The sequence below is a fragment of the Elaeis guineensis genome, chromosome 10 (assembly GCF_000442705.2).
Source record: "Elaeis guineensis isolate ETL-2024a chromosome 10, EG11, whole genome shotgun sequence".
In the NCBI taxonomy this organism is placed as follows: domain Eukaryota; kingdom Viridiplantae; phylum Streptophyta; class Magnoliopsida; order Arecales; family Arecaceae; genus Elaeis; species Elaeis guineensis.
In genome coordinates this window covers 3,034,991-3,061,476 of record NC_026002.2, presented here as the reverse complement: position 1 = coordinate 3,061,476, position 26,486 = coordinate 3,034,991, and the positions used below count along the sequence as shown (strand labels likewise).

The following is a 26,486-nucleotide window of genomic DNA, read 5'->3' as shown; positions in this document are numbered from 1 at the left end:
GTTCAGGGACTCTCTCATATCCATGCTTTTGAACATGTTTTCTTAGAGATGCTTCGTTTACCTTTGTAATACCATGCCTCTTCAGCAGTCTTTATCACTGGCCTATCTATTTGTACATCACATCAGGTGCAGGTTTAATGCCCTGATCTTCCGGCTATTTCTTTAAAGCATGCTAGCTATTCTTCTAATCGCCATGAAATCTTTAGTGCCTTTGACTTTCTATCCTTTCGCTATTATCATAAATTACCATCTCTCTATGTTTGTGATCATTTCTCAGAGGGTAACCTTGCAATATTTATCGTGGTACTTCTACCGATTGAAACCGTTTGCAAGTGGGATCTGGTTCTTGTGTAAAGATTATCCAAATTCTCTGCCTCGCCTATGTTTGTAGAATTTGTTGCTTCTTGTTTTAACGAGGTACCATTTAGAATGTGATTCTACCGAACTGATTACCTAATCCTCCCTATCTCTCCCTAAGCAGGATAGTTAAGTATGAAATTATAGATGGAATGAAATGATTTATTTTTACTAGTTTTCTGTATATTGTTTTAGATCATTTATTATTTCTGTAAGGACATTGTCGTGTGCTAATACGGAATTGGAGGGTGTGGGTGAAGTGAAATCTACAATTTGACTCTGAGATATGATTGAGAGATGCCTGGGAGATGTGCCGGCATCAAATATTTTGTATCAAATATTGAGGAGATATATGCTAAAGTTTCCAGAGTTGCATGGGCCGGATGGAATGGAATTATGTTGTGGCTTGTTATAACATGTTAATGAAGCCAAAGATTTGTTACAGCAGGAGAATTTAGCGCACACAGGCACATGAGAGCGAATGCTAACTTATGTCTAGTAAAATTAAGATTAGAATGAGTACTTGGCTTTGGATCAGGGCAACTAAATTTTTGACCAGCGTGATCATGGTGAAGATAATATTGATGGAGGGAGGGAGGGGCCCGGGGGTTGGGTTGGGGTGGGGGGGGGGGGCGGTGTTCCGAACCACATGGATGGTATAATGATTATTTATTACTGGTTGTAACCGAGAATTAATTTGTTAAAATTCTGCGCGTGTTAGCTTTCCACATTGTCTTGATTCGTATGGTAGGATGCTCATGATAAAACCGGACTGCCATCATTATCTTGATATTAATTTTTGTATTACACTATATCTTGATGTCTTCTGTCATAGGACCGATGAACCGATTCAGAGGTATGTCAGTGTATTTAAAATTTGTTGTTTGATGGCGTGCTTGTTTTATAATGAGAGAATTGATGGGAGTAGCCATAATTAGTTAAATGGTAAAGCCATCATGAGTACTGAATTTTTTTTTAAAAAAAGATAAAATAAAATGTCATGAAGGGCCATCGGAACTACGGCTCACTCAATCCATGGCATCTTAGCTGATTGCTTAGCCATAAAGAAAGTCATTTAGTTGGTGGGAAATTTTTTTGTCTACCATCCTTGGTGAAGAAAAAAATATACTGTTTCATTGGATTAGACCACAATTAATATGAGTGTAGATATTTAATGTAGTTTAATTTTTTTTTATTTTTTCGATCAAATTGATTTTATTTATTTTTTATTTTATTTTATTTTTTTGATATTTTGTTGCATCTCATGACATTTTATTACATCCTATAAATAATTAATGGAATGTTATAAAAATTAATATATTATGACATCTTGTTGTATCTTATAAATATTTATCAGGATGTCATAAAAAAATAATATGATGTTATAATAATATTATGATATTATATTGTATCTCATGACATCTTATTATATTTTATAAATAATTATTGAGATAGTATAAAATTAACAAGATATCATAATAATATCATGATGTCATATTGCATCCGATAAACACTTATTGGAATATCATAAAAAATAATAAGATATTATAATAATATTATTAAGATTTTATAATAATATTATAATATCTTATTGTATTTTATAAATGATTATTGGGATGTCATAAAAAATAACATGATGTTATAATAATATTATGACATCTTGTTGCATCCTATAATCAATTATCAGGATGTCACAAAAAATTAATATGACGTCATAATAATATATAATATCTTATTACATCGTATGATATTCCGTTACATCCTATAAATAATTATTAAAATATGATAAAAATTAATAAGACGTCGTAAATATTATGACATACTGTTGCATCCTATAAAAAAAGTAAGGGATGTCTATAATACTATCTGAATGTCATAGCATTCGATAAAAAAAATATTTTTTCAAAAAAAATTAAGAAAAAAATTAAATTATATTAAATGTCTATTTTTTATTAATTATGCTATGTGGTGTAATTTAGTGAGGAGATGTATTTTTTTTTTCCCTGGGATGTGGTGGATAGAGAATTATTTTTCAGTTGGCAGTTCATGTGCGGTAGACATGCTCAGCAAAGAATGAAGTGTCTTTGATGGTCCATCCCCAAATATGTAAATAAACCAAAGATGATGGAACTGAGTGAAGCATCACTAATACATGTCCTTTATAGCGTCCTATTGGCTCCAAATCAGGGGGAGGTAGACCAAACTTATATTGGCATTAGGTGCACGTGGGGTTGGAGGTTTAACGTATACGATTCCACCTGCCGGTCTTAAAATATCTGCTTCAGAACAAGCAACCCACGGCAAGTCCAAGCTTACCGACCAGACTGTTAAACTTGGTCCATGATTTATTTTCGCATTGATGTGTGACTTTTTCTTGAAGGTATTGTTCTAAAGACGAAGTTGCGTGCAGCTTTTGACATATCAAATTAATCCATCCTTTGGAGTCATAGTCTGTTTTGAAACTATTCTATGGGCAGCGTGGAGAATTCAAGGTGGTCTAAAACATTAGGCACGTGGTTCTAATATTGGACAAGCCATCGTTAGACCTCTTCTGAATTTATGGTCTCAACGACATGTTTTTAGGCAGGCAACTGAGCGAGCCTTAGCAAGGCCAAGGATGGATGTGAAGCCACTGCCAGCCCTGGGCACGAGGCTTTTATAATCTCAGGAAGGCAGGGAAAGAAGGCCCCAAATATTTATTAATAGAGATCAAGTAATGAGCCATGTTCTTAGGCCTCCCTCGCATCATCTTCTTTGCAACAACAAAAAAACGCTGCAAAAGCTTAACCACCTAGAAGCTCCTCCAAGAAGGGCGTATGCGATCTACCTGAAGTTTGCTTCAATTTTATCCATCTGCCGACTTTTCTGAGAAAAATCTGTCGACCAAGTTTTCGAGAATATTGATTTCCCATCCTGAAGACTGTCATATGCTTCAATGCTTGTCTAGCAGAAACAATGGCTTTGATTTTCTTAACTTGGTCCGCCAGTAAATTTTTGGAATAAAATAATGGCTATTATGCTCCATTGTTGGCAAGGTTCCAACAACAATGTTATTCCATTATAAATGGTCTCCTCAACTAAAACCACCACTGAGACTTTTATAATAGCGACAACACATTTATTTGTCATTTCAAATTTTTAATATTAAAATAATAATTGTTATTAACATCCGCTGCTAATAAATGATAATAGAAAATAATATTATTATGTTTGATTATTGTTCACTTCACTCTGAAATTATAATTTTCAAAAAATACAATCTCTTTTCAAGGAAACACAGTGTGTTATTTCATTAACCTGTCCTCGACCACTATTAGCGGTTGCGATGGCTAGTTTTTCAAAAAGAAGAAAGTTCTATGGCCATTATTTGCCCTACATTACGTAATTCCAATTTTTTTTGCAATATCATATTTTTAATGACTATTAAATAAAAAATAATAGGATCATTTTTATATTACTCTTCTCCTGTAATTGTTGTTTTTTCAAACAATACAATCTCTTTTGGGAGGAAATTTGACTACAAACTTGAACTTTGAAAAATATATTTTGTTATTGGACTGCTTTTTATGTGGCCAACCGTACTAAAACTATATTGTGGGCTTTTTTGACAAATCTTCTTGTTCAATTATTAGATATTTTACTTGCTAATTCCTATAAATATACTTATATTTGAATAATTTAATTTTTTTCCATTTTACTAAAACATGTTTTTTTGGAGAAAGTGCAAATAAAAATAGTGTCCCCTATTTGCCAACTAACCCGCTATGATTGTGAGCATGTTTTTTCCTGTTATTATACATGTAAATAACAAAGAAGGCTAAAAAAAAAACTATCATAATAGCCTTATTTTAAACCTTGATTGTTAGCCATCAGAGTGAGAAGTAACAATTGGAAGCTATAGAATAGTGGCTTTTCTTTTAAACAACACCATTATTTACAAACTAAAATATTGTTTTAAGCTTACAAGGATTTTGAAATCAAAAACATTATTTCAATTGAACGAACAATGAGTAACAGATATATAACAATTATGATTTGAATACCCGTCACATAAAACGACTACTCAATCTTGTTATGCATCTCCAAGTAGCAACCAGGGATTTTTATTTCAACTTTTGGATGATACATTGCTAGCATATGCCTGGATGATTAAGTAGTGGGGTTTCGTATCTCGTTGGGCTTATTCTAAACATTTTCTCTCTTTTTTTTTTAAATAATTATTAAAAATTATTTTTAGTTACAAGCCACCAATTTATGTGGCTCATCGTGCAACGAACTTATTGAAAGGTAGAAAAATACTTTGCGCACCATCGGTGCAGCTTGCGTACACCGCTGGAGCCAGATGCAGCAGGAAAAAAAAAAATTTTTTTCGCCAAATACCGTCTGCAGTGATTTGCTACGTGCGGGATTAGGATAGTGCAGAATTTTTTTTTTTTCACCGGTCCCACACGGGAGTCAATTATCATTGATGGTACATACGGAGTTTCACCACCTGTGGTGCACAAAATATTCTTTTGACATAATCTTTAGTTGAATCAGATCCGCTCTGAGCCGATGGAGCAAAACGTATATGCAAAAGCACGTGCATTGCATTCTTTTCCATATTATCCGTGGGCATTGCATGTTGCTCCGCAGTTGGACTGGTCCACCACTGTGTACGTGGTTCAACCAATAACCACTCATTTAGAGACCATGTGATAAGGGAAGTTTTCTTCTCAAATGTGATGAATTAAGACACATGGATAAGGAAAAGGGTGAGGGCGCTCGTCAAACAGGGCAGCTTCAGCCAACGACCCGTATGGCCTTTGAGTTTAGCCCTCCATGAGAGAGAGAGAGAGCTCTAGTTAATTTTGCACACCATTATTTGTCCAAGGGCTGTAAAAATAGACAGGCTTTAAGGAGATGGGACAGGCTCAAACTCCACTTTGGACCAAACCATTTTATGTTGGTTCGATGAGAGCGTGAGGTTCCCTCCGGCTTCCATTTTTGTAATTTAAATTAATCTCTCAGTCTCTTTGTTGCTGTATCTTTCAAGCTCTCTCCCTCTTGGTTATTGTTTTATCTTCTTCATGAAAATTCAATGAGCTAGGATCATCTCTGGTTGGGATATGGATCTGGCCGTTTAACCATCACCGGACTTTTGATCATGGCCATCCATGATTGGCACGACAATCATGATTGGATGGATATATATGTAATACATGACGACACATCTTGTGATGTTGCATGGTCTCATCCAAGCATGGCCATCGAATCAATCACGGACCATCGTGATTGAAAGATGGGATCACGCCATCCATCTCAAGATGTCAACTGTATTATTGAATCATTTGTTTCTCTGAAACCTATCGGCTGGTGGTGGCTGCATTTTATGCCCACCTCGCTTATGGATGTCACCGGTTCAAATTTATTTGAAGGACTTAGGGTATAGTTTTATGCTTCAATATTGTTGTAGTTATATTTTTAATGTTGTTTGTATTTGCTTCTTAAGCTCCCTAATAGATTCAATAGAGAATTGATAAGCTTTTCCTTTCATAAAAGCAAGGAACACAATTTAGTGGCTTTCATTGTCTGGTGAATTGAGATTCTGTTTATGCGGATAAATCTGAAGGTCTTGTCTCCATCTCTATCCTTTCCAAGTGGACCTGGAAATATAAAAATTTCTTGGAGAAAATTGGTGTATTTTGCATTATTCCAAGAAGAGGGGAGGTTTTCTTTTCCTGTTTTGGAAATATTTATGTAGATCTCCCAATGCTTTCTGGAATTACCTCAATTTTAAACTAGGAAGCGGAAAGAAGATGATTCTGAGTCTGTATGCTGGGAATTATTGTAAATTATAAGAATTTGTTTTGACCTTCTCTTGCTCCTTTGTTGATTTGAAAGCAAGACATCAAGTTATGAAGACTGATTATTTAGTGTCTGACTTTTAATGCCCGAATTAGTAATTTTATCATTTAAAATTTAAAAAATAGTGGGTTGGAAGATAGAATATGTTGTCAGTAACCTTTTATCTATTATTTTCTTAAATGTTTAATATTATAAAACTCTTCTTTTTGTATGCAGATTTTATTCAGTAATCAAAATTAAGGGCTAAGCATAACTCAAGCATGATCATGCCTTGTAGTTGCAAGTCAAAAAGGTGCAATGCTCAATTTTAAGACTCACCCTTCACTACCTTGGTTCCTTTAAGTGTTATGTGTGCAAAAATAAGATAATCTTCTGTAACACATTCGTAGTTGATGTTGCTCCAAAATCCATGATTGAAGCATGCTTGATAATTCTGGAGTATGACCACCCAGCACTTGCTTGGATGTGTGATCTCTTGCCCTTTAAGTGAGAAGTTGAGAGTTCGATTCCAAGTAATGTTCCAATCTAGACTTCATCACAGGACACCTTGCATAGATCCTTGTCTCTTACTTAACCCACCTCTCAATTTACTTAGCTTCTCTGCTGAAACTTTAGACTCATAAGCTCAATAGTGAGAGGTTTTCCTGAGGTCCTTTTTTATAATTTTTTTGATGCTAAAAGACCACCCATTTATCAAGTCTTCGTTATACCATTAGATTTCATGTTTCATCCTACTTCATCCCTAACTACATAGATCCATACTTTGCTTGTTATGCACATCTTTGATTCCTTGCTAAACAGGTGCTCTTTATTCCTTCTTAGTTAGCAGTTAATAACCATAAAAGATCTCATGACATCACCTCCCAATTCCATCAGGAAAAGGACATCATCTCCCAATCCAATACGTTTTCCCATTGCCAAGGATTGGACAAGTGTTAGATCATCTGGCAAGCCGCCCATGTTTGTTGGATTCCTGGAGCCTACGAAGCAAAACCAAGAAGTATTCAATATTACCAACAAAACTGCCGATTCCAATAACCCGTTCCATGAAGCCAAATGTCAAAGAATCCATAGTCCAATTCAGGCTAGATTGAATTCCTCCACTGAAGTGTCCAAGTCTAAAATTACTCAAACTGATATTTCTAAGAGGAAGAAAAAGAAAAATTGAAGCTTTTTATTGAGATTTTTGCGAAGTATAAAAGTTAAATGAGATGGACAGCGCATGTTTTTTTTTTTTTGGTAAAATCAGATTTTATTCATACCAAGCTAGAGAAAATATATCCATATGAATCAAAAAAAAAAAAAAAACTAAAAAAAATATTCAATATAGCAGTCCATAAAGTAGTTCCAATATGATTCCTCATATATATCGCCATCTAATTAGCAGTGCCATTAGCTTTTCGATATTGCACGTATGATCATATCATTTATTTCATGGATTCTCTTTCAAATAGTCTTCTAAAGGTGCACACAAGTCCTAATCCGTGCATTTGTACTCATTTCACTTGCCTAACCTTTGACTCGGACTTCAAACTCAAATCTTACAATCCATCAAGGGTTAATTAAATAACCTCTTTTTTGGGAGTAAAGAAGGGTTAATTAAATAATCTGATGAGGCATAGAATTTCTTTGATTACTGATTAAAGTTTATTGCATTTTTTTTAAATAAAAGATGGTGGAGCCACACTATTCCTTTCCCTAACGGCTCAAAAGTAGCCGTCTCCAACTGAACAAAGTATAAAGATATTTCCTACCCACCTTCCCTTCCTATCTGGTCCTCACATGCAAACCATGCCCCCTCCCCCCTCCACTTTTATTTAGCATATATAAAAGAGATCCAAAGGGGATTGTGATAAGGTGGCCTTGGCATAATTCTTGGAACGGAGAACATGGAACAAAACATGAGAGGTGAAAAGGAGAGCTTGAGGGAGGGATACCATGTTCCAGTCCACAGCCAAGTGAGAAGGATCAAGCAAGAGGATGAGAAGATGAAGGACCGGCTGCAGCCTAAGGTTCTTGAGGTGAGGCCGGCCTTTCGGGACCTCACAAGGCAGCTCTCAAGGTCACCTTTGGGAGGAGCAGGCCGATCGATCCCTGCAGGAGAGTGAGTAGGATTCGAACATCTGAAAGCTTTCATGGGAGAAGATTAATAGTGGAAGAATATTTCTTCTTGGTCTTCCTTTAAGTTTCCTTTTCTCCTATACATCTGTAATGGGCCATACTGGTGTCTTCCCATGACTACGTAGGCTACAGAGAAAAGTATGACGAATTCAGAGATTGTTTCATGGGACTTCTTGTTCTTAGTTTATTTATGTTTGGCTTTCTTCTAGACCATGTGAATATGTGTCATCTTGGTTTTCTTGCTTTCATTTGGAATTTTTCTTTGATGTAAAATTTCATTTGGATCCTTCGATAAGTATTGATGTATGTATTTCTGAACAGAAAAGATAAAATTCTGGACTCCAGTTCGAGAATTATCATTTTTCAAGGGGATAAAAATAATCTATAGAGAGCAACAATCCTCCTTTCACATCGGTGCCTCTGGAGCTGTAACATTTGCTATCAATTTACACAAATATATTTGACCTTATCTATTTTTGGGGAGCATACTAATAAGACTCGCTACATTATCCTGCAATTTTTCCAGTTCCCTTGTTTTAAAAAAGAAAAAGAAAAAAAAAAACCTGTTTCCTTCTAGTTCTCAGAATATAATAATACTGATAAAAATTGGTTAGTCATGGTACAAGAAGAATCTAAGAACAAACCATACATAATTGAACCTCCTACTACATAATTTAAGAATAAACTGCAAAAGAAAAGAACTAAAACAGAAAAGAAGTGGCACACCTCCATCAAATCATCTCTGGGGATCTTAATTTCCTCTTGGTAGAGAAGAACAAAATTTGGTTTTCTGTCTTTAGCTTTTGTTAAACTGTCGCAGTGTTTCAATAGATCCGACAATTTCTGAAGTATTTCTGCAGCTTAAACATCTCAAAACTCTATTTCGAGACAGGCAATGAAATGTAACTTGAACCTGATATTTTAAATGTCTGTCATAGACTCGGGCAGCAGAACTGACAGGAGAATAGCAACATCCTGGAAGTTGCTGGATGGAATGATATAACTGCTCAAATTAACATGTGAAGCAACAAAATACAGAAGAAGTTAATTTCATGGAAGATTGACAACAAAGAAGAGATTGATGATCTACTAAGGCAATTTATAATTTGGGAGAATTAGAATACAGCCATTGGTGGAGTGGATTTTTCCTTCGAAAGAATCTTAACTCTCTGAGCAAGCTTTTGCATCACATCTATGATCATCAACTTCTTTTGCATCCGGAATTGGATGGCTAGTCCTGTTGAACTGGAAACATTCCCTTTCAAAATGGATTCATCCTCCATGATCTTTGTGGGGAAGTGCTCCAGTGTAATGACAGAGAGGGCAATAACAGTTGGGAGACACACCTAAAGGAGCTTCCTCTGATAATGACATCAGAGTGTTCAAATCATGCCTGAGTACTGTTTCCTTGTCAGTGGAAAGAAGTCCTTGTAAGGCAGCAAACAGCCATCTTTCAATCCAGGACCCCCAAGCTTACCTGAAAGAAATGAAAGGATATTAAGCAAAGATAATCTTCAAAAACCAAATGATGCATTTTGATTTTGTGATAGCAACATTATGGTTGCTTAAAAAGATGCTCAATACTATAAACACCCAGCAAACAGGCACAAGGCTGCAGGTGTGCAGAAAATAAAGGCCACTTTCTGATGGCCATTCAAGATACTATATAAAGCTGGATAATTCTGAAATGGAGCACAAAAGCGAGCTTGTAGTTAGGAGGCAAAAAAAACTACCATGTCAATTCCATTGTACTAAAGAATAATGCAGCATATTCTGTTATACTAAACTACTATATAAGTCTCAAGCTTTTCATTGGTTCTTAAAAATATGTCCTTGGGTTTCAATATTTATCACTAACAAAGAAACTTTCTCATATCAATAGTTATATTCATAGCCTGAATTGTTGAAATTCTCATCGATTCTTCAAGAACAGCAAATAATCATGCAATAATTTGCCCTCCAATCTGCAAGGTTAGCTACAGACCATCAAGGTTAGCATTACTTTGGATGCAGTTTCCACAGGAGTGAAGTAAGGATTGTCGAGAAAATCATTCCAGCTTGGCAAATCTCTATTTGCAGCTTTTTTTAGTTTTTTGAAAAAATTGAAAATTGTATGGTGTTTAATTGAAAAAAATAATGTGGAGGTTCTATTGTAGGTGGATCTAATGGCTTTAATACCAGACTCATGCCCTAGAATTGAGCCAAGATCAAAATCAATGAAAATTGGTAGAAAATCGCCAGTTATGTTCCATTGTGTTTTTAGATTTAATAAATAGAAAATCATTTCGATTGTTAATGTTCATCGAATGATTTCCAAGCAAAACAAACGAGCATGGTTCATCAAATTGAAAACATAACATCCATTAATTCAATGGATGTTATGTGTTTCAGGAAAATAATTTCCTAGAATTCATCAAATTGAAAGCATAATATTCATTAATTCAATTATTTCCAATAACCTAATTGCACTTCAACCGTTAACTTCATCACTTCAGCACATATATGTTTTCAATACAATTTTGTTACAAGTTATTTAATGTTATTTAATAAGCTAGCAACAAAAACACTAATCAGGACCCGTCAGAAACCATGAGCAAGGCACTTAACGTCATACCCATACCATATTTCTTGCAAAGAAAAATATTAAGAAACTAAACCATAAGAGAAATGAAAAATGGAAGCCGAAATAAGCCGTATCAGAGGTGTATCGATCATATCAAATGGTACTGATTGATAAACTTTGCTAGCAAGTGATACTATAACCATCCTTGGTCAAGACAGAATCAATACCTGGTATTTTGAAAGTTGGAATCTTGGAAAGTAATTTCCACCCAGAAATAATGTAGTATCAAAATCATTGTGAGGTTGAGAGTATTCAAATAACTTGCACATAATTGGGCTGTTCATATCTTGTTCTGGAACAATTTGAGCATTTGGTCGAAAGCTGTGGTTGCATATATCTATGAGTGGAAGCAGCATAGATATATCAGTGTTTCTGCCATCAGAAAAGATCTTACCATGCAAAGAGAAGTCTCTAGGAAAGACTGCTGACGTTGCCCAACCAAGGGAAGATGAATTTACTTCTTGACCTCCGAAACAATAATCTTTCAAAGTCACATTCTCAAGTATGAGCTTCATTTCTTTTTCAAACTCAACAAGAAAGAGACATCTCTTATTCACCTGAAATGGTATTTATACATGATTATGATTAAACAAATGAACTCCAAGATCTTGGTTTGATTTCTGCACAAAAGTCAGCATCTGAAAAAGAAAAGCTAACTACATTGATTAAGGTTTCTGCAACCTGGTGAAGAAGAGGGGAATATTGGAGGTTCTTTATGTCTTCCCTGGATAAGAAAATAGGTACACCAAAGGCTTCTGGCAAATTGCTGATCTATAGCCACCAAAAGAAACCAACTGTTTACCTTTCCTGAAGAAGCCTCAAGCCCTATCTCATAGCCTATAATTCCTCTGTTACATGCTTGCTTCAGGGTCCAATTTACTCCATACTAAAAACTCAGATAGCCAACTCTACAAGACAGAATGTCACAGACCAAACCAAGCCAGAAAGATTGGACATCATTAGGCCCAACACATATTATATGCAATAAAACTTTCTCACAAGTTTGTATAAATAAATATGGCTTAGTTCTAATTACTAATGAAGTAACCATATGAGAGCTTTGAAAACAGGTTATGGAACTCTTTTGCATTTTATTTTCAACTATGAGAAACAGGCTATTTCCTACGGTGGATGCATGATGTGGCATGAGGAATGTTGATGGCTAATTGTGTAGAAGGTGTCTTTTTTCAGTTCATATGGTGGTCCAGAGAACCATCATGGAGTAGGGCCGGAAACAGGCCTACATGAGCTGTTTGGGCTTACCTCTGTCATATGAGCAAGGTAATCAAATCAGTTCTAGCTTGAAAAAGGCTGCATAGTTGCCCAAGCTTATCTCACAAGCCAAGACTCAAGCAGAACTTATGAGCTTTCTTGTAAGCCAAACCTAAATTCGGGGCCTGAGCTTGGCTCATTACTAAATAAATGAGCTTGAACGAACCCACTATCAAGAAGAGTTGAAGTCATTCATTAATAATTTGGTTCAAATTGCAGCCCTAGCCTGCAGAAGTACCATACATATGGCAGGAGAAGTACTATATCTTATTGTCAAGGAAGCCAGGCCTAGATATGTTAGGACATCTTGCAAACTAGAGTTTGTTTCAATTAAGGTCCTCATGAAAACTGAAACAATCTTATCTTTTGCTAGAATTACAGATATATGAGTTTCATGCTTGGATCTTTGCTAGGTAAGGCCCAAAAAGATCAGTTTTAAAGCCATTTCATTAAAGAAAAATTGGTCATAATCAATCGGCTGACGCAATGATCAGTTTTGAGAAAATTCAGTTAGTTTCGAACAATATTAGCAAAGAAATTGTAGTTTTAACTTCTGCATTTTTTTCTGAGGAAAAATTAAGTTTTTCTCCCGAAATAAAGTCTTCACATAGAAACCCTTGCGGTTTTGTTATGGTAATTCCTAGTTCAGCAACCTACTACCCAATCTGTCCTTATGATCCACCTTTTTTTCCCAAAAAAGAAAAAGAAAATATTTAGACAAGATTTTAAATCATGCGAATGGCAAATCAAGCAAATATAGCTCCCATTTAATGTAGTCAAAGTTGAAGATCAAATATGCATGGCAAACAAATATAAGCGATTTGGGAAAAAGAATGATAATGAATCCCATGACACTAGATAGAAATTGCTGAACATTATTCATCCATGAGGCATACTTCCACAGATTGTCAAACAAGATAACCATTGTTTGCTGAATTTGGGGAAGATAAACTCCAAACACAATAAAATGACCTTAATCACAAAAATAAAATGACCTTGATCCAATGCCTTTCTCTCTTATCTAAAGCAGAAGAAATCAAACTTAGTTTCTTGGCAATCTGCAAGGAACTGTCATACTTTGTCCACTGCATGGAAAACAAATAGAATAACTTCAACAAACCAAACTGTTTTTTCAACGAAAAACAAAGAACATTGAACAAAGAAATTGTTATTCTCCGTATATATCATCGCATGTTTTACCATTTCTTGCTCCATTGTCGAACTCGGAGGAAATTCTTAACTTTATCTGCAGAATGTTTTCTTCCTTTTCCTTTCTCCTTACTGTTTGATTGAATTCAGCAAAATACTTTAACCAGCAACAAACATCAAAACCAGAATGAGATATATGGGATGGAAAGACAATTACTGGAAACTCGGTGAGCCAGGCCCTCGCCATTGCCCTTGGACTCGGGGTCTCGGCAAAAGCGAAGGGACGTGGCTTGGGAGGCCGAAACATACCCTGATATCTTGTCCTCTTTATCACGATTCATCTTACCATTTTGATAGATTTGAATTGAACCACTGTATATTAAAATCAATGCTTACTCTAATTGTACTATTTTGAGAGAAAAATCTATCCACGTTATATAATGGTATATCTTAGATTCTAGATATTGACCAAGATCTTAGAACACCTTAATTACTGTTGAGATTTCTCCAACTTCCATTGGAAGATTTTTAATCTCCATTTTTTGGATTAACATAATAGAGGCTCAAGCTTAAAACAAATTGAAATTATCTTGGCCAAGTTTAGGGGCATATGATAACTAAATAATAATAATTGAAGTACTTATCTCCTATTAATATGATCTTTTAAGCTTTGTCATCCCACACCTTCATTTGTTTATTCCATCCTATATCATGCTACACTTTGCCCTATTTTATAAATTAAATAATTAAAAATCAATTTAGATGCTTTATTAATCATGCTAAATAGTTTTTTGGGCATGCGAGATGTTAGAATGCTTGAAAACAATTCATCTATGGATATCATCAGATGACAGAGCTTCGAACTACATGAGTTTCTTCAAAGAGCATGAATTTTCTCACCTTATCCTCCTATCAGCTTCTTGACTGCATTTGGTTGGCCTCAATATTTGTCCTCTGCAAGAAAGACTACAGATTTTCTTCTTAAAATTATAGTTAATCTATTTTTTAAAGCATTTTCAAATTTTTAAGAATACATTATTATCCATCCACCATTCGCACGTGCGATCAGCTAACGCGTGCCTCCCCATGTGCCCCCAATACCAGCGAAGGGGAATTCACCCGGCCTTCGTCGAATGGCGCTGTCCAATTTGAATCCCCTTCCCCGCCCACACCCTCAAATTTTCACAGCGAAGGGCGGAAAAGAGCGAGAGCGAGCGGGCGAGCGAGAGAGAGAGAGCGCGAACAATGGCGGAGACGGGGGAAGAGAAGCGGCTGGCCCGCGAGATCGCGAGGGTTCTGGACGAGTGCCGGCTCTCCCACGCCGTGCACACCCGGAAGCTGAGAGAGCTCTCCGCCCTCCGCTCCTCCGCCCCTCCCGGCCTCTTCTTCCCTTCCTTCGCCCGAGCCCTGACCCCTCTCTTCGACTTCGCCCGCCGCTCCCTCGCCGCCGAGCGCACCGTCCGATTCGTCTCCGCCTTCGCCGCCCTTCCCGACGCCAAGGACGCGGCCACCTCTGGTGCCTTCCTGGAGGAGTTCCTCCGGTTCCTCCTCGTCGCCTCCGGTGCTGCGAACCGGACCGCCAGGTTCCGGTCGTGCCAGATCATCTCCGAGGTTTTGTGCCCTTCCACGATTCTGGATCTAGGGTTTTGAAGGACCAATAGAATCCTTTCTGCAATTTTTTTTTAAAAATTTTCTTGGAAAAAAAACTGCCACCGATCTGTAATTAGTTAAAATTTCCCCCCTTTTTTGCTTGGTGAATTTCTGAGTACTTTTTTAAGTCGATACTCCAGGTTCGGGGCTCCTCTGCTGCTGAGATTTTCTCTTCTAATAAAGCTAGATCTTTCGCGCTCCATTTGTTCGATATCTGTCATTCTATAAAGCACAACCATTTCTTGTACTCCTCGAATATTTTTGGTCGTGGTTTAATTGTTTGCTGAAAGAATGAAACAAGTCGTTTTTGACATAGCGACTATTCCATCATTTGATTCCAGTTCTTTTATTCGATTACCAAGAATATCTGCTTTCTAATTTGTACTGAATTCCGAAAAAAATGATTTTTTTTTTAATAAAAATGTTCATGTAAACCAAAAATTGAATTTTGTAAAATTGCGTTTAAGTTTTGTTGTTCATTCAACTGTTAGACACTTTATTTGATGAACAAGAAACAGCTTACCATGTCATTATTTTTGTATCTCTCTTTTTTTTTCGTATATTTAGATATTTTATTTAATGATACAGTCCAACTGCTTTTTCATTTTTTTCCATGTTTGTAGATTATAATGCGATTGCCAGATGATGCGGAGGTGAGTGACCGGCTATGGGATGAGGTGATCGACAACATAAAAGAGCGGGTTGGAGACAAAGTCCCTGCAATCCGTGCTTTTGCAGTGCGTGCTCTATCACGATTTGCCAATGATGTCGAGAGTGGTGACATTCTCAATCTCTTCCTACAAACTCTGTCTCAAGAACAAAATGCTGTATGCTTCTCTCATAGTTATAGTTGTGTACAAATATCATTACACAGTTCCAGGCTTCCAGCTTATCTTCTAAAATGTTTAATGTATTTAGGAGGTTCGGAAAACAATAGTATTATCTCTGCCCCCTTCGAATGCCACGACTGAGGCAATTGTTGGGTCCACGCTTGATGTGAGTGAGTCAGTGCGCAGATCAGCATATTGTGTCCTGGCAAGTAAATTTCCACTTCAAAGTCTTAGGTAATATCACATTATGTTAGTCAAAATGGAATTTAAAAAAAAAAAAAAACTGATGCCATTTTTCTAAATATTTTTCTTGTTTTTATTAAAATATCAGCATCAAGCATAGGACCATTATCCTTCGGAGGGGGCTTTCAGACAGATCTTCATCTGTAACAAAAGAATGTTTAAAGATGCTGAAAGATGAGTGGCTTACAAAGTCTTGTGGGGGAGATCCAATTGCCCTTTTGAGGTTTCTTGATGTAGAGACTTATGAGTCAGTTGGAGAAGCTGTGATGGAGGCCCTTCTAAAAGATGGCATTGTGCGAGTTCAAGAAGGTCAGAGCATCAGACAGTATTTGAATTCTTCTAATAAAAGTGAAGGTAAGTTGAGTAGGCTTGCGATCATGGAGATTACTTTTATTCACTAGCTTAAAGTGCTTTTCTCTTGATACTTTATGCCATTTATTCTTTGTTGCTATACTCCACGCATCTTAGTTGAGCGATTTTTTGAAAAAGGTTGGTATAGACTAGGCATTGGAAATTCCAAATGATGATGAGAGATTTTTAAGGCATAATGTTGATAGAGAGGATGTATTGTCATTAGTTAAAAGTGGGAGAACTCAAGCAGGCTTGTATTTAGTCCCACATTGATTATGCTTTAGAAAGATCTTAGATACTTATATGGGGTTAAGATTTTCAAATAATGCCTTTGGTTAGCTTTTAGGGTAAGGTCCAAGGTTGTTACAAATGGTATCAGAGTGGACTTGATCTATGGTCCATATGTGACCAAAGGACATTGTAGCATGGATCCTTTTGTGATTAACCAATGGTCGATCATGGTGTTTGCGATTGGATTTGGACCTTTAGCCTTACAAAGACATTGGGGCTTAAATAGGGAGAGCACGAGCCTTTTTTTGGGGCTGACCATGGGCCAATCGTAATGTTTGTGATTGGATTTAAATTGTTAGCCTAGCTAGGATGTTAGAGCTCAAATTGGGAGAGTGTGAGGATCCACACGAGCATGTATTTAGGCCTATATTAGTTGTACGCTAAGAAGATCTTGGATATTTATATAACGCCAAAGAGTTTAAATAATTAGCTTCTACTTAGCTTTTTTCGGTGAGTTTCTGTTTGTTACAGGAAGTATAGAAGGCAAGTTAGCGAACTTTTATTTCTTATTGCACAATATTGCTCATACAATTGGGATTCTTCATTCCAAGTTGTTTTTGGAATTGGAAATAGTTCATGATAAAGTGATAAGAAGTTGATGCTTGATGTTGCAAATCGTTGTGAGTTGGATCCAGACTTGCTGAACAAATTTGGGGTGAGGAAATGTGGAATCCAAGCTTGGGTTGAGCTTTAAATTTAAGGACCAAAGTGAATTTTGATTAGATTTGGCTCACTTTAGCTTAATTTGGCCTTGATCCAAAACCCAATTGATTATAATATTTATATAAACCAGTATATATCTATTTCCTTCTTCTCTCCTTCTTTTTGCCATCTATCTTATTGTTTTCACCATTACCTTCATCTTGTCTCATTGATTGTCATCAATCCTAACAATCCTATAGGTGCTCCATCTCCACTCCCTTTTCTGTCTATCTTTTTCTTTTTCCCCTTTGCTTCCGACCCTCTTCTTCTTGATGTGCAAAACAATCCTATCTCACCTTTCTCTCTCCTATCCACCTCTTCCCTCTCTCCATTCTCTTCTCCACCAATTTCTCTCTATGCATCCCCCATCTTTACTTATCAATTTTTCCTTCTCTTTGTGCAAGCTTCAAACTTAGTTTAGGCCTTGACGTAGAATCTTTATATATTTTTCGGCTTGGGCAACGCTTTGGCTTGCCTTACGCCAATTAGGAATGAGTTGTATTTGTTGTGGCTTGGACCCATTTCTAGCCATAATTGTGGATTATTGGTCAAAGAATCTAATTGAAGCTGAATTCCTAATTTTTATAAACATAAGGCTTAGAATGAGAAAACAATGATTGATACAACCATATGCATATGATATAAATTAGAAACTTTCCCTATCCCGCATTGTTGTGTTGTATTTCCCCATAAAAATTGATAAGATGGCCATTGTGGAGCTGATCATACAAGGAGATCTTATAGCTAATCAATATTTTGTCTATTGAAATGGATGGAGGGAGGTGAAATCGTTTGTAAGGTCAATTTGGTAAGTATATGATAAAACATAATGTTCCATCACTTAATTATATGCATGGGATTGTGAATTTTGGTTTCCATGGAATGACTTGTTTATGTCTCCAAGTCGTTTATGATGCTTTAGAAGTATGAGTCCTTGTCATCAATGTTAAAAATTTTAATTTTAGAACATGTTTGGTTCTTTCATCTTTTTTTTTTTCCTTTTATTCATAAAAAAAGAGGAAGAGAGACCCCTCCCCCTGTGATATTATAATTATCCAATCATTGAGTACAGTGAGTTAAATGTTTTGACCATGATGACTTGGATTGAACCACCATGGGGGCTAGTCATGGTTCCAAGTTTGACCACAGGTCCTTTGTGGGTCACCATGATCTATATATACTCTTCCTTCCCAAATCTTGTACCAAGCTAAATGCATTATTTTCTCCTTCCCAGATCTCCAACCCACCCATATTTTTTTCAACCATCGAAATGTCTCTCCTTGGATCCAGGGTTCCATCTTAGCAAGATGAAGAACAAGGGCTAAAAAGGCAGAAGGGGTTAGGTCTTTTTGATTGGGCCACCCAAAACTACAGGAAGGAGGAAGAAGAGGACAAGAAATTAGATATGGTTGCTCCACCTAACTTCTCACCATATTTGGCTGCATCATTTTTTGACTCAATTGAATCCTATCCTGCCCACTCCCATGGATCTAGACGTGTTTCCTCTAGTCCCATTGGATTTGGTTGGCACTTTATGGCTATGCTGCTATGGCTTGAGGGAGTTGAGGGTGAGAGGAGAATGATTTAACATTTGGTGGTCGAACATGATTGGCTTCCTTCTACCTTTTTGGTGGCATTGTAGATAGCTATTACAAGGAGAAGTGATCGAAGAGATTGCGAAGCTTCTTTCTCTATCTCTCTATTTTTCTTTTTTTTCTTTGTTCTTTCTCTTCCCTTCTTTTACATTTTCCATTTGGATGAGTCAATGCTGTTTTGATTAGATAGTTTGAGTAGTTGAACCTTTTGGGTTGTTGGGTCAAATGGATTTAGGTATTTTTGGGTCTTTAAATGACCCAGCATGTAATTGTTGTCAGGTGTTGAGTTGGACAATCAAGTCGGTCAACCCACCCAGGTTTCAAAACAGTAGTTTGAGGTGATATCAATTTTTGGATGTTGTTTTGCATGTACTTTTAGCATCCATGTATTTTATATATGGACAATGTCATCAATTTTCTCATGAAGCTGCTTTATGCTTGACTAATCTTTATAATTGTTTGTGGGGATTCATGCTAGGGGAATTCACTTCTAGTGTTCAGCTTATGGAAGCAGAGGTTTCTCTTTATTGGAAAACTGTCTGTAGGCATCTTCAAACTCAAGCTCAAGTAAGGAAAAATACTTCTATTATGCCTTCATATTTAGGATTATCCTACTATTTCTTCGACACATATACTGGCATTATTTGAATTTTTATTTTATATGATAAACTCTTCCACTGCTTTTTGTAGTCCTTATAGTTTAAAGGCATATTAGCCTATCACCACATTCCATATCATGTGTTTGTAATCTCTACCATTCATGTGCTCAGATGCAAATAATGATAGATTATCTAATAACTATAACAAAGAAAATTTTCAAGATTGACATATGTGGAATCAAATTGACCCTAAAAGAAGTGTTTTAGGATGGTGAAAGAGATTATAATAAAATTGAATTAGATTTGAGAATCCATTTTGAATGTCAGACATTTTCTTTAGTTAAAAGCACAAACAAATTTGTGCATGGTACTTTTTATGTGGATTAGGTTTCTTGTGATGATTGGCACCATCACTTATGAAAAAGAACAGCTAATATTTATTACTGTTGCTGGTAAGCTCCTACAAGAGTTGTACCAAACAAAATCTCCTACAAGAGACCTCATAGACCACATCAGTATCGGTAGAACTGTTCTTTGTTTACCTTTCATTGGATTCCAGCATTATCACAGTCTTCATCCCGCATTGGCCTGGTTTTGCTTCCAACTCCTTGCTGAACACATTTGCAAATGCCAACATCTTGTCAGTGCAATTTTACTTGTGAACCTCATTTATCTTAATCCATTTTTACATGTGCAGCCATAAAAGCTTCACCAAAGACAGTTCAATTAGAATTCGAAAATCACCATATCTGTTGTGTTCAGCATTAAGCTAGCTTTTCGATGCACCTTGAAACATGTTAATCAGAGCTCGGACGAGGGATTTATGGTTGTAAATTGGAGGCTCTTGTTCAACCAGCCTCTCTTGTCCGGTTTTTAAAACCTTGTTTGGGATGAACTGGGTACAGAACCATCTGAGTGCTAGTTCCCCACCAGTTCGATATGGTATGTCCAGTTTGTATTGTTATGATCCTTGGTCCAAACTCTTCTCCAATTACTAATTGCTGCTTTGTAATTGAGAACATCCTCATTCTGGCAAGAAAGACAAGTGAATAGATTTAAATTTGTACCAACCAAATATATCCGACATACAGCTAATATCAAATTATTTAGCTATATTAGGATCTATATTATAACATTGGATGGTTAAAGTAGATAGAAATGTATGTCTGATAATATTGTCAACCATGTTCTGTAAAGGTGCAACTCAAAACAAAGTGGAGTAGAGTAAATGAAATATTTATGATATTTTTCATGGTTCTTCTGCCACCAATATTATTCCCTAAGCCTATGTTTCAAATTGAGTGATGCATTGTACTTTTCACCTTTTTGGAAGCTTAGAAGTTCAAACACATTGAGAATTTGATCAGGTGTTTACTTCTAAAATGTGAACAACACTATTATTAATGGCTTCATGTTTTGGTAATTATGTTGTTTATTTGGTGCTGTCAGCTTTTCTGAAGTGGTTTTTTCTAGATCCATGTATGGCTATGAGTTTTTTTGATGTCATTTCTTGTAGATTTATTAAAGTCTATATGTGAAGAAGTTTCAGTTATATATATATATATATATATATAACATTGTCATGTTCTTTTGTGAAATAGTTGTGATAAGGCTGGAAGATTATGGTTATATTCTTATGTGACCAGTATCTTTGCTACAATAGGCACTATCTTGATGTAGAAATATAACCAATTTAAATTCCAAACAATTTAGCTGATGCCTTAGTGTAATGTGTGGCTTATATTAATGAGAATGATTTTAGATGATGTTATATAGATAGATGGAAAAGAAAGCTGTTGTATGTAACCATTAGTCACTTCCTATATAATAGTCATATTCTGTATGGTTATATAAATATGAAATAAAATGCATGCCACCAGTCATATTTCAATAAGAATATCAGATAATTTATATTTACATTATGTTCATTAAAATTTAAGACTGAATACATCTTCTTTCTAATAGAAAGAAATTTGTCTAAACCCAATGAACTAGGTGCCCTGTATCCACAGTTGATGGAAGTTCTTGAAAAGGAAAAGAACTAAGTCATGATGAAGATACTTGTGATTATCATATTAACATGTCTGAACATGTGTATTGAGATGAGACCATGGTAAGGAGAAGTGCTCAAATTTTTGTTGAATATTAAGAAATGTTATGAAAGGACCAGAGGTATCCTGGACTGGAAGTTGTAGACTGAGTTTGAAAGAAAGCTTGTTTAGAAACGGATAAGCAGTACCCATAAATGAGTTCAGGTGTTTAAATAAGGCACACAATTATACAATTTTGCATGCGAATGAAGATGACACATAAAATGAAAATAAAAGAATATGACATAAGCAATTTGAATAATTTAGTCAAGTGATGAGATGTAGTCTCATCTTAAAATCAAATATTTAACAAATTTAAGCATCAGTGACGAATGTTTGATGGCAAAGACTGTTTAATTTACGATTAAAAAAGGAAAGGAAAATCAAAAGGAATTAAATACAAAAAGGGAATGCTAGAGACAGCATCTACCTTTGTTGCCCATGCAAAAAACTGTACTATCAGTTCTCTGATACACTGGGACTTGCAAATGTGTTTCTCTTTCTTTTCTTTTCTTTTTTCCAATTCGCAGTGAACCCTACATCTTACTTTCTTCAAATCCCTGGACAAGACTCGTACTGCTCTTTTCCCCTTTTTTCTGAAGAATAAAATAACAAGCAAAACTTGAGAAAGAAGAAAGCAAAGAAGAAACTTAAAGAAACCATTGGAGCAATATATTTGAATTTATGTCTACTTCAGGCAGATACAAAAGATTATGATCTTCACCACAATCATTATATCCATTACAACTTTATTGAAGTCACCTGATTGATCCATGACATTTGAGACTGGTGACTATGAATTATTGAATTTATTAATTTGAATGACTGTATAAGTCATTTTACAGGCATGTGACATCAGTCAAAGTGCCTCCACAGCTACTCTCTGAAATTGAAGTACAATGAATTGCAAGGTTACATATTTAGGTGCCCATGGCTAACATTTTGAATGATGATACGATTTGCTAGTGGAACTGAAATTATTTTATATTATCCCTTCTTAGTTTGATTGTAAAATGATGTTGCCATAACTTCTCCAATTTACCTGTCTTGCATCTTCCAAGCCTTTTCTTTACCGTCATGCAGGCTAAAGGTTCCGATGCTGCAACTACTACAGGCACTGAAGCTGCAGTATATGCATCAGAAGCATCAGACAACAATGACCTTTTAGAGGGTATCCTTCCTGTTACAATATCTGACTATGTCGATTTAGTGAGGGCACACCTTTCTGCAGGTGAGACTGAATGCTTGATCATGCAAATATAGTAGCTATATTATATAAATCAAACAATTTGTCATGTATTAGTTTCATACATTCTGTTCTCTTTGTTTGGTTTTAGCTGACCTGCTACTTATGGATTACTGACATATACTATGCTTTTTCCGCTGCTTTCCCAGGACCAAATTATCATTTCACATGCCGGCAGCTACTACTACTTGGTGCCATACTTGATTTCTCAGATACTGCAAACAGGAAGATTGCTGGAGCTTTTGTGCAGGAACTTTTACTTAGGCCTCTAGAATATGAAGTTGATGATGATGGGAGTAAGATTGTCATAGGAGATGGAGTTAGTCTTGGTGGGGAAAGGGACTGGGCGAGAGCAGTGTCAGAATTGGCTAGAAAAGTGCATGCTTCTACAGGTGAATTTGAAGCAGTCGTCACCAGTGTAGTTGAGGAGCTTGCTCGTCCTTGCAGAGATAGAACTGCTGATTACATGCACTGGATACATTGCCTTGCAGTGACTGGACTTCTCTTGGAGAACATTGATTCTCTGTGGAGCCTCCATGGAAAAGCCATTGAACCTTCTGAGTTACTACATTCTTTGTTGCTTCCAGGGGTACGTGGGGTTCAGCTTTAAAGTTACATGCTCGCGTAGTATACACAAATGAATACATGCTGGTATTTATATCAAATCAGTTTATCTGGTCAGATCATTACTTTGGCAACTATACCATGTTTAGTGCTCTTTTTCTCTATTTCATGGAATGCAGGTGAAACAGATTCATGTCGATGTCCAAAGGGTTGCTACGAGATGCCTTTGCCTCTACGGACTGTTAGAAAGGAGCCCAAGTGAAGAGCTAGTAAAGCAGTTACGCCTCTCCTTTATTAATGGCCCTGCTCCAGTCAGTATCATGGCTAGTAAGGCACTAATTGATCTTGCCACATGGCATGGTCCTCAGGCAGTTGACAAGGCCACTGGGATGGATCTGCAACAATCTGGTGATGAAAAAAATGGATTTATTTCAGTGGATTTATCAAATTTAAACGAGGATGCAAACATTGGATTACTCGACCTATTGTACTCTGGACTTGATAAAAATGATTGGGGTGCCAATGTTGAAGGTGATGATCATGAAAGTGTTCATGCTGTTCTTGGAGAGGGATTTGCAAAGTTTCTTCTGCTCAGTGAGAATTATCCAACCATATCCACTTGGTTACATCCTTTGATTTTATGCAAGCTCATCAGCTTGTATTTCTGTGATGAAACGAAGGACCTTCAAAGGTTAATTTTTGCATTCTAAGTAATACTGCCTTTTTCATTTCTACTAGATTTCCAATTGCTACTTTGTATATGCATGCAGGTTAAAGCAATGCTTATCTGTGTTCTTTGAGCATTATTCAGCACTCTCACGCAATCACAAGGCAAGTTATCCATGGGGAAGTATCCGATACACCTAGGCTCAATCTGAGTTTGCAGTCTAGTGAAATTTCTGATGTGCCAACTATTTGTGTGAATATCTGTCTTTGCAGAAGTGTGTCTCCAGAGCTTTCATTCCTGTCATGCGATCTATGTGGCCAGGTATTTATGGTAATCCAGGGGGATCTAGCATTGTGGTGTCGAAATTGAGAAAGCGTGCAATCCAAGCGTCACGTTTCATGTTGCAAATGATGCAAACTCCTTTGTTCTCAAAAGAATATGTGGAAGAGCGATCCAGTGAGATAAGTTCCGAAAGCCTTTCTAGTTCAGTTCAGTTATCACATGACTTTGATAGCGGGGAGGAGGGCCTTGCAATTCGTATTGCTTCCGAAGTAATGTCCACCATTTCTTTGTTTCTAGATATGCTCTGCATTTAACTTTTGCAGACCTGACCTGTGTTACTTTGTTTCAGAGGAAATTAACGTTTTTGCCACTGCTCTTTTTATTGCTTCACCACCCCTGCTGTTTTGATACCATGACTTCTCATATTACTCTTATCTGAAATTGAAATCCTTGAACTAACTTTCTTTTGAATCCAACCTGTTTTGGTTATGTTGTGCATTATGTAGGTGGCAAGCTGCCCGGATAAGAAGAGCCCCGCTGGAAAATCATACCTCTCAGCGCTTTGTAAGATAGCTTTGTTGATACAGTTCCGATCATCAGAACAAGGGGCAATCAAGTGCATGAGGGGCTGCTGAACAGCATGATCATATCTTCGTCAACTGACAAGGAAGCTGTTAAAGAACTAATTCGAATGGCAGCACGCCTTAAATCTCTTGATGATCACCCAGACGAAGAACTGTCCCAGGAGCAAGCTAATGTTATTTTTGGTATGGCATTTGTTCTTTCTTTTCTTCCATTCTTGTGTTTCCCTGTCTCAGTCATTTTGCTTTATTGCAGATGTCCATTGTGGATTTCTTTGTTATATGACATGGGTAATTCAATCTCAATGAAGTTTTCCCAATGGCTAAATTTTCAACTGTTGCTGTGATATCAGGGAAGCTAGGTTTGGATGGTAGCCTTAAAATGGATACATCAGCAGTGCCGCCACCGTCAGTGCTGCGATCGGCCAGAACTGCTCCACATAGGAGAAGAGTAAGGCGCGAAGCTTCTCCTGATCCTGATGATGAAGAGATTTCATCCGTCCCTGAAGTTTTAACGACTCCTAGCTTGGCCAGCATGCGCTCTCAGAGGGCAAGCAAGACGGCAGCAATGAGTAAGATAACCACCAAAACTACCTGTGAACTGTCGGACGATGAAGAGGATGGAGAATCGAATGTAACATCTGAAGGGACTTCAGATTAATCTCTGGATGGGCTTGCAGAATGAATCATCACAAGTTAGTGTGACCGTTACTGTAATGCATGTACAAACAACTGTCACGTCTTGCTTACTGCCAAGAGTTCAATCTCTACTGTTGTATTTACAACATCAATATCAAAATGCCTCACCTCTATGTTAAAGTGACCGATGTACTACAAGAACTTCACGTTACATAACTTTGCTTATGATGGGATGAGCTATATGACTAGTATTTTATTTAAAATTGACATTAACTTGTAGTGGCTATTCTGTGCTTCATTGCATATGCTCAGGTGAAATTAGGGGAAAGTATGACTTAGGAGAAGTATTTTTTAGCAAATCCTCTCTTTCCTTCTACAATATGAGCTACGCATCTCATCTTTGTGACTTTAGTTGATTATACGAACACTAATCTTCGGTTTATTCCTCACCTCACGGTCTTGGAGATTTGTGGGAGAGGAGACATGAGGGTTATCGTCGTAACGTTTCTTTGTGTGACTCCACCAGACAATAGTGCTTGTAGCGGAGAAGCCCACATACGATGGGCGACGGGGACCCCTAAAGGCTCGACCGTCGAGAGGCTGAGGAAGTATCACGCTCCCGGATATATCGCGCGCACTTTATTATGGTAAGCGGGCTATGGTCCCATTGGGACTCTGGAATGGGTCAATTTTATGCCGTCGGAAGGCTGCTCTGTGATTTGTGCAGAGAAATTCTTTCTGCATCAGGGGCGGTATAAAAAATTAAAAATTTAACATAGAGTGCATC

At 36.7% G+C, this 26,486-nt stretch overlaps 1 protein-coding gene across 1 annotated transcript; it reads left to right on the top strand.

The window, feature by feature from the left end:
* The first annotated feature begins 14,496 nt into the window (after positions 1 to 14,496).
* Positions 14,497 to 25,966, top strand: LOC105053335 (uncharacterized). The gene is given in 13 exon segments (XM_073244572.1): positions 14,497 to 14,980; positions 15,643 to 15,846; positions 15,938 to 16,083; positions 16,181 to 16,446; positions 19,510 to 19,598; positions 22,804 to 22,951; positions 23,116 to 23,555; positions 23,710 to 24,221; positions 24,301 to 24,361; positions 24,470 to 24,748; positions 24,986 to 25,106; positions 25,109 to 25,246; positions 25,414 to 25,966. Coding segments are annotated over 13 exon segments (3,078 nt in total). The 5' UTR covers positions 14,497 to 14,614; the 3' UTR covers positions 25,722 to 25,966.
* Positions 25,967 to 26,486: the final 520 nt, after the last annotated feature.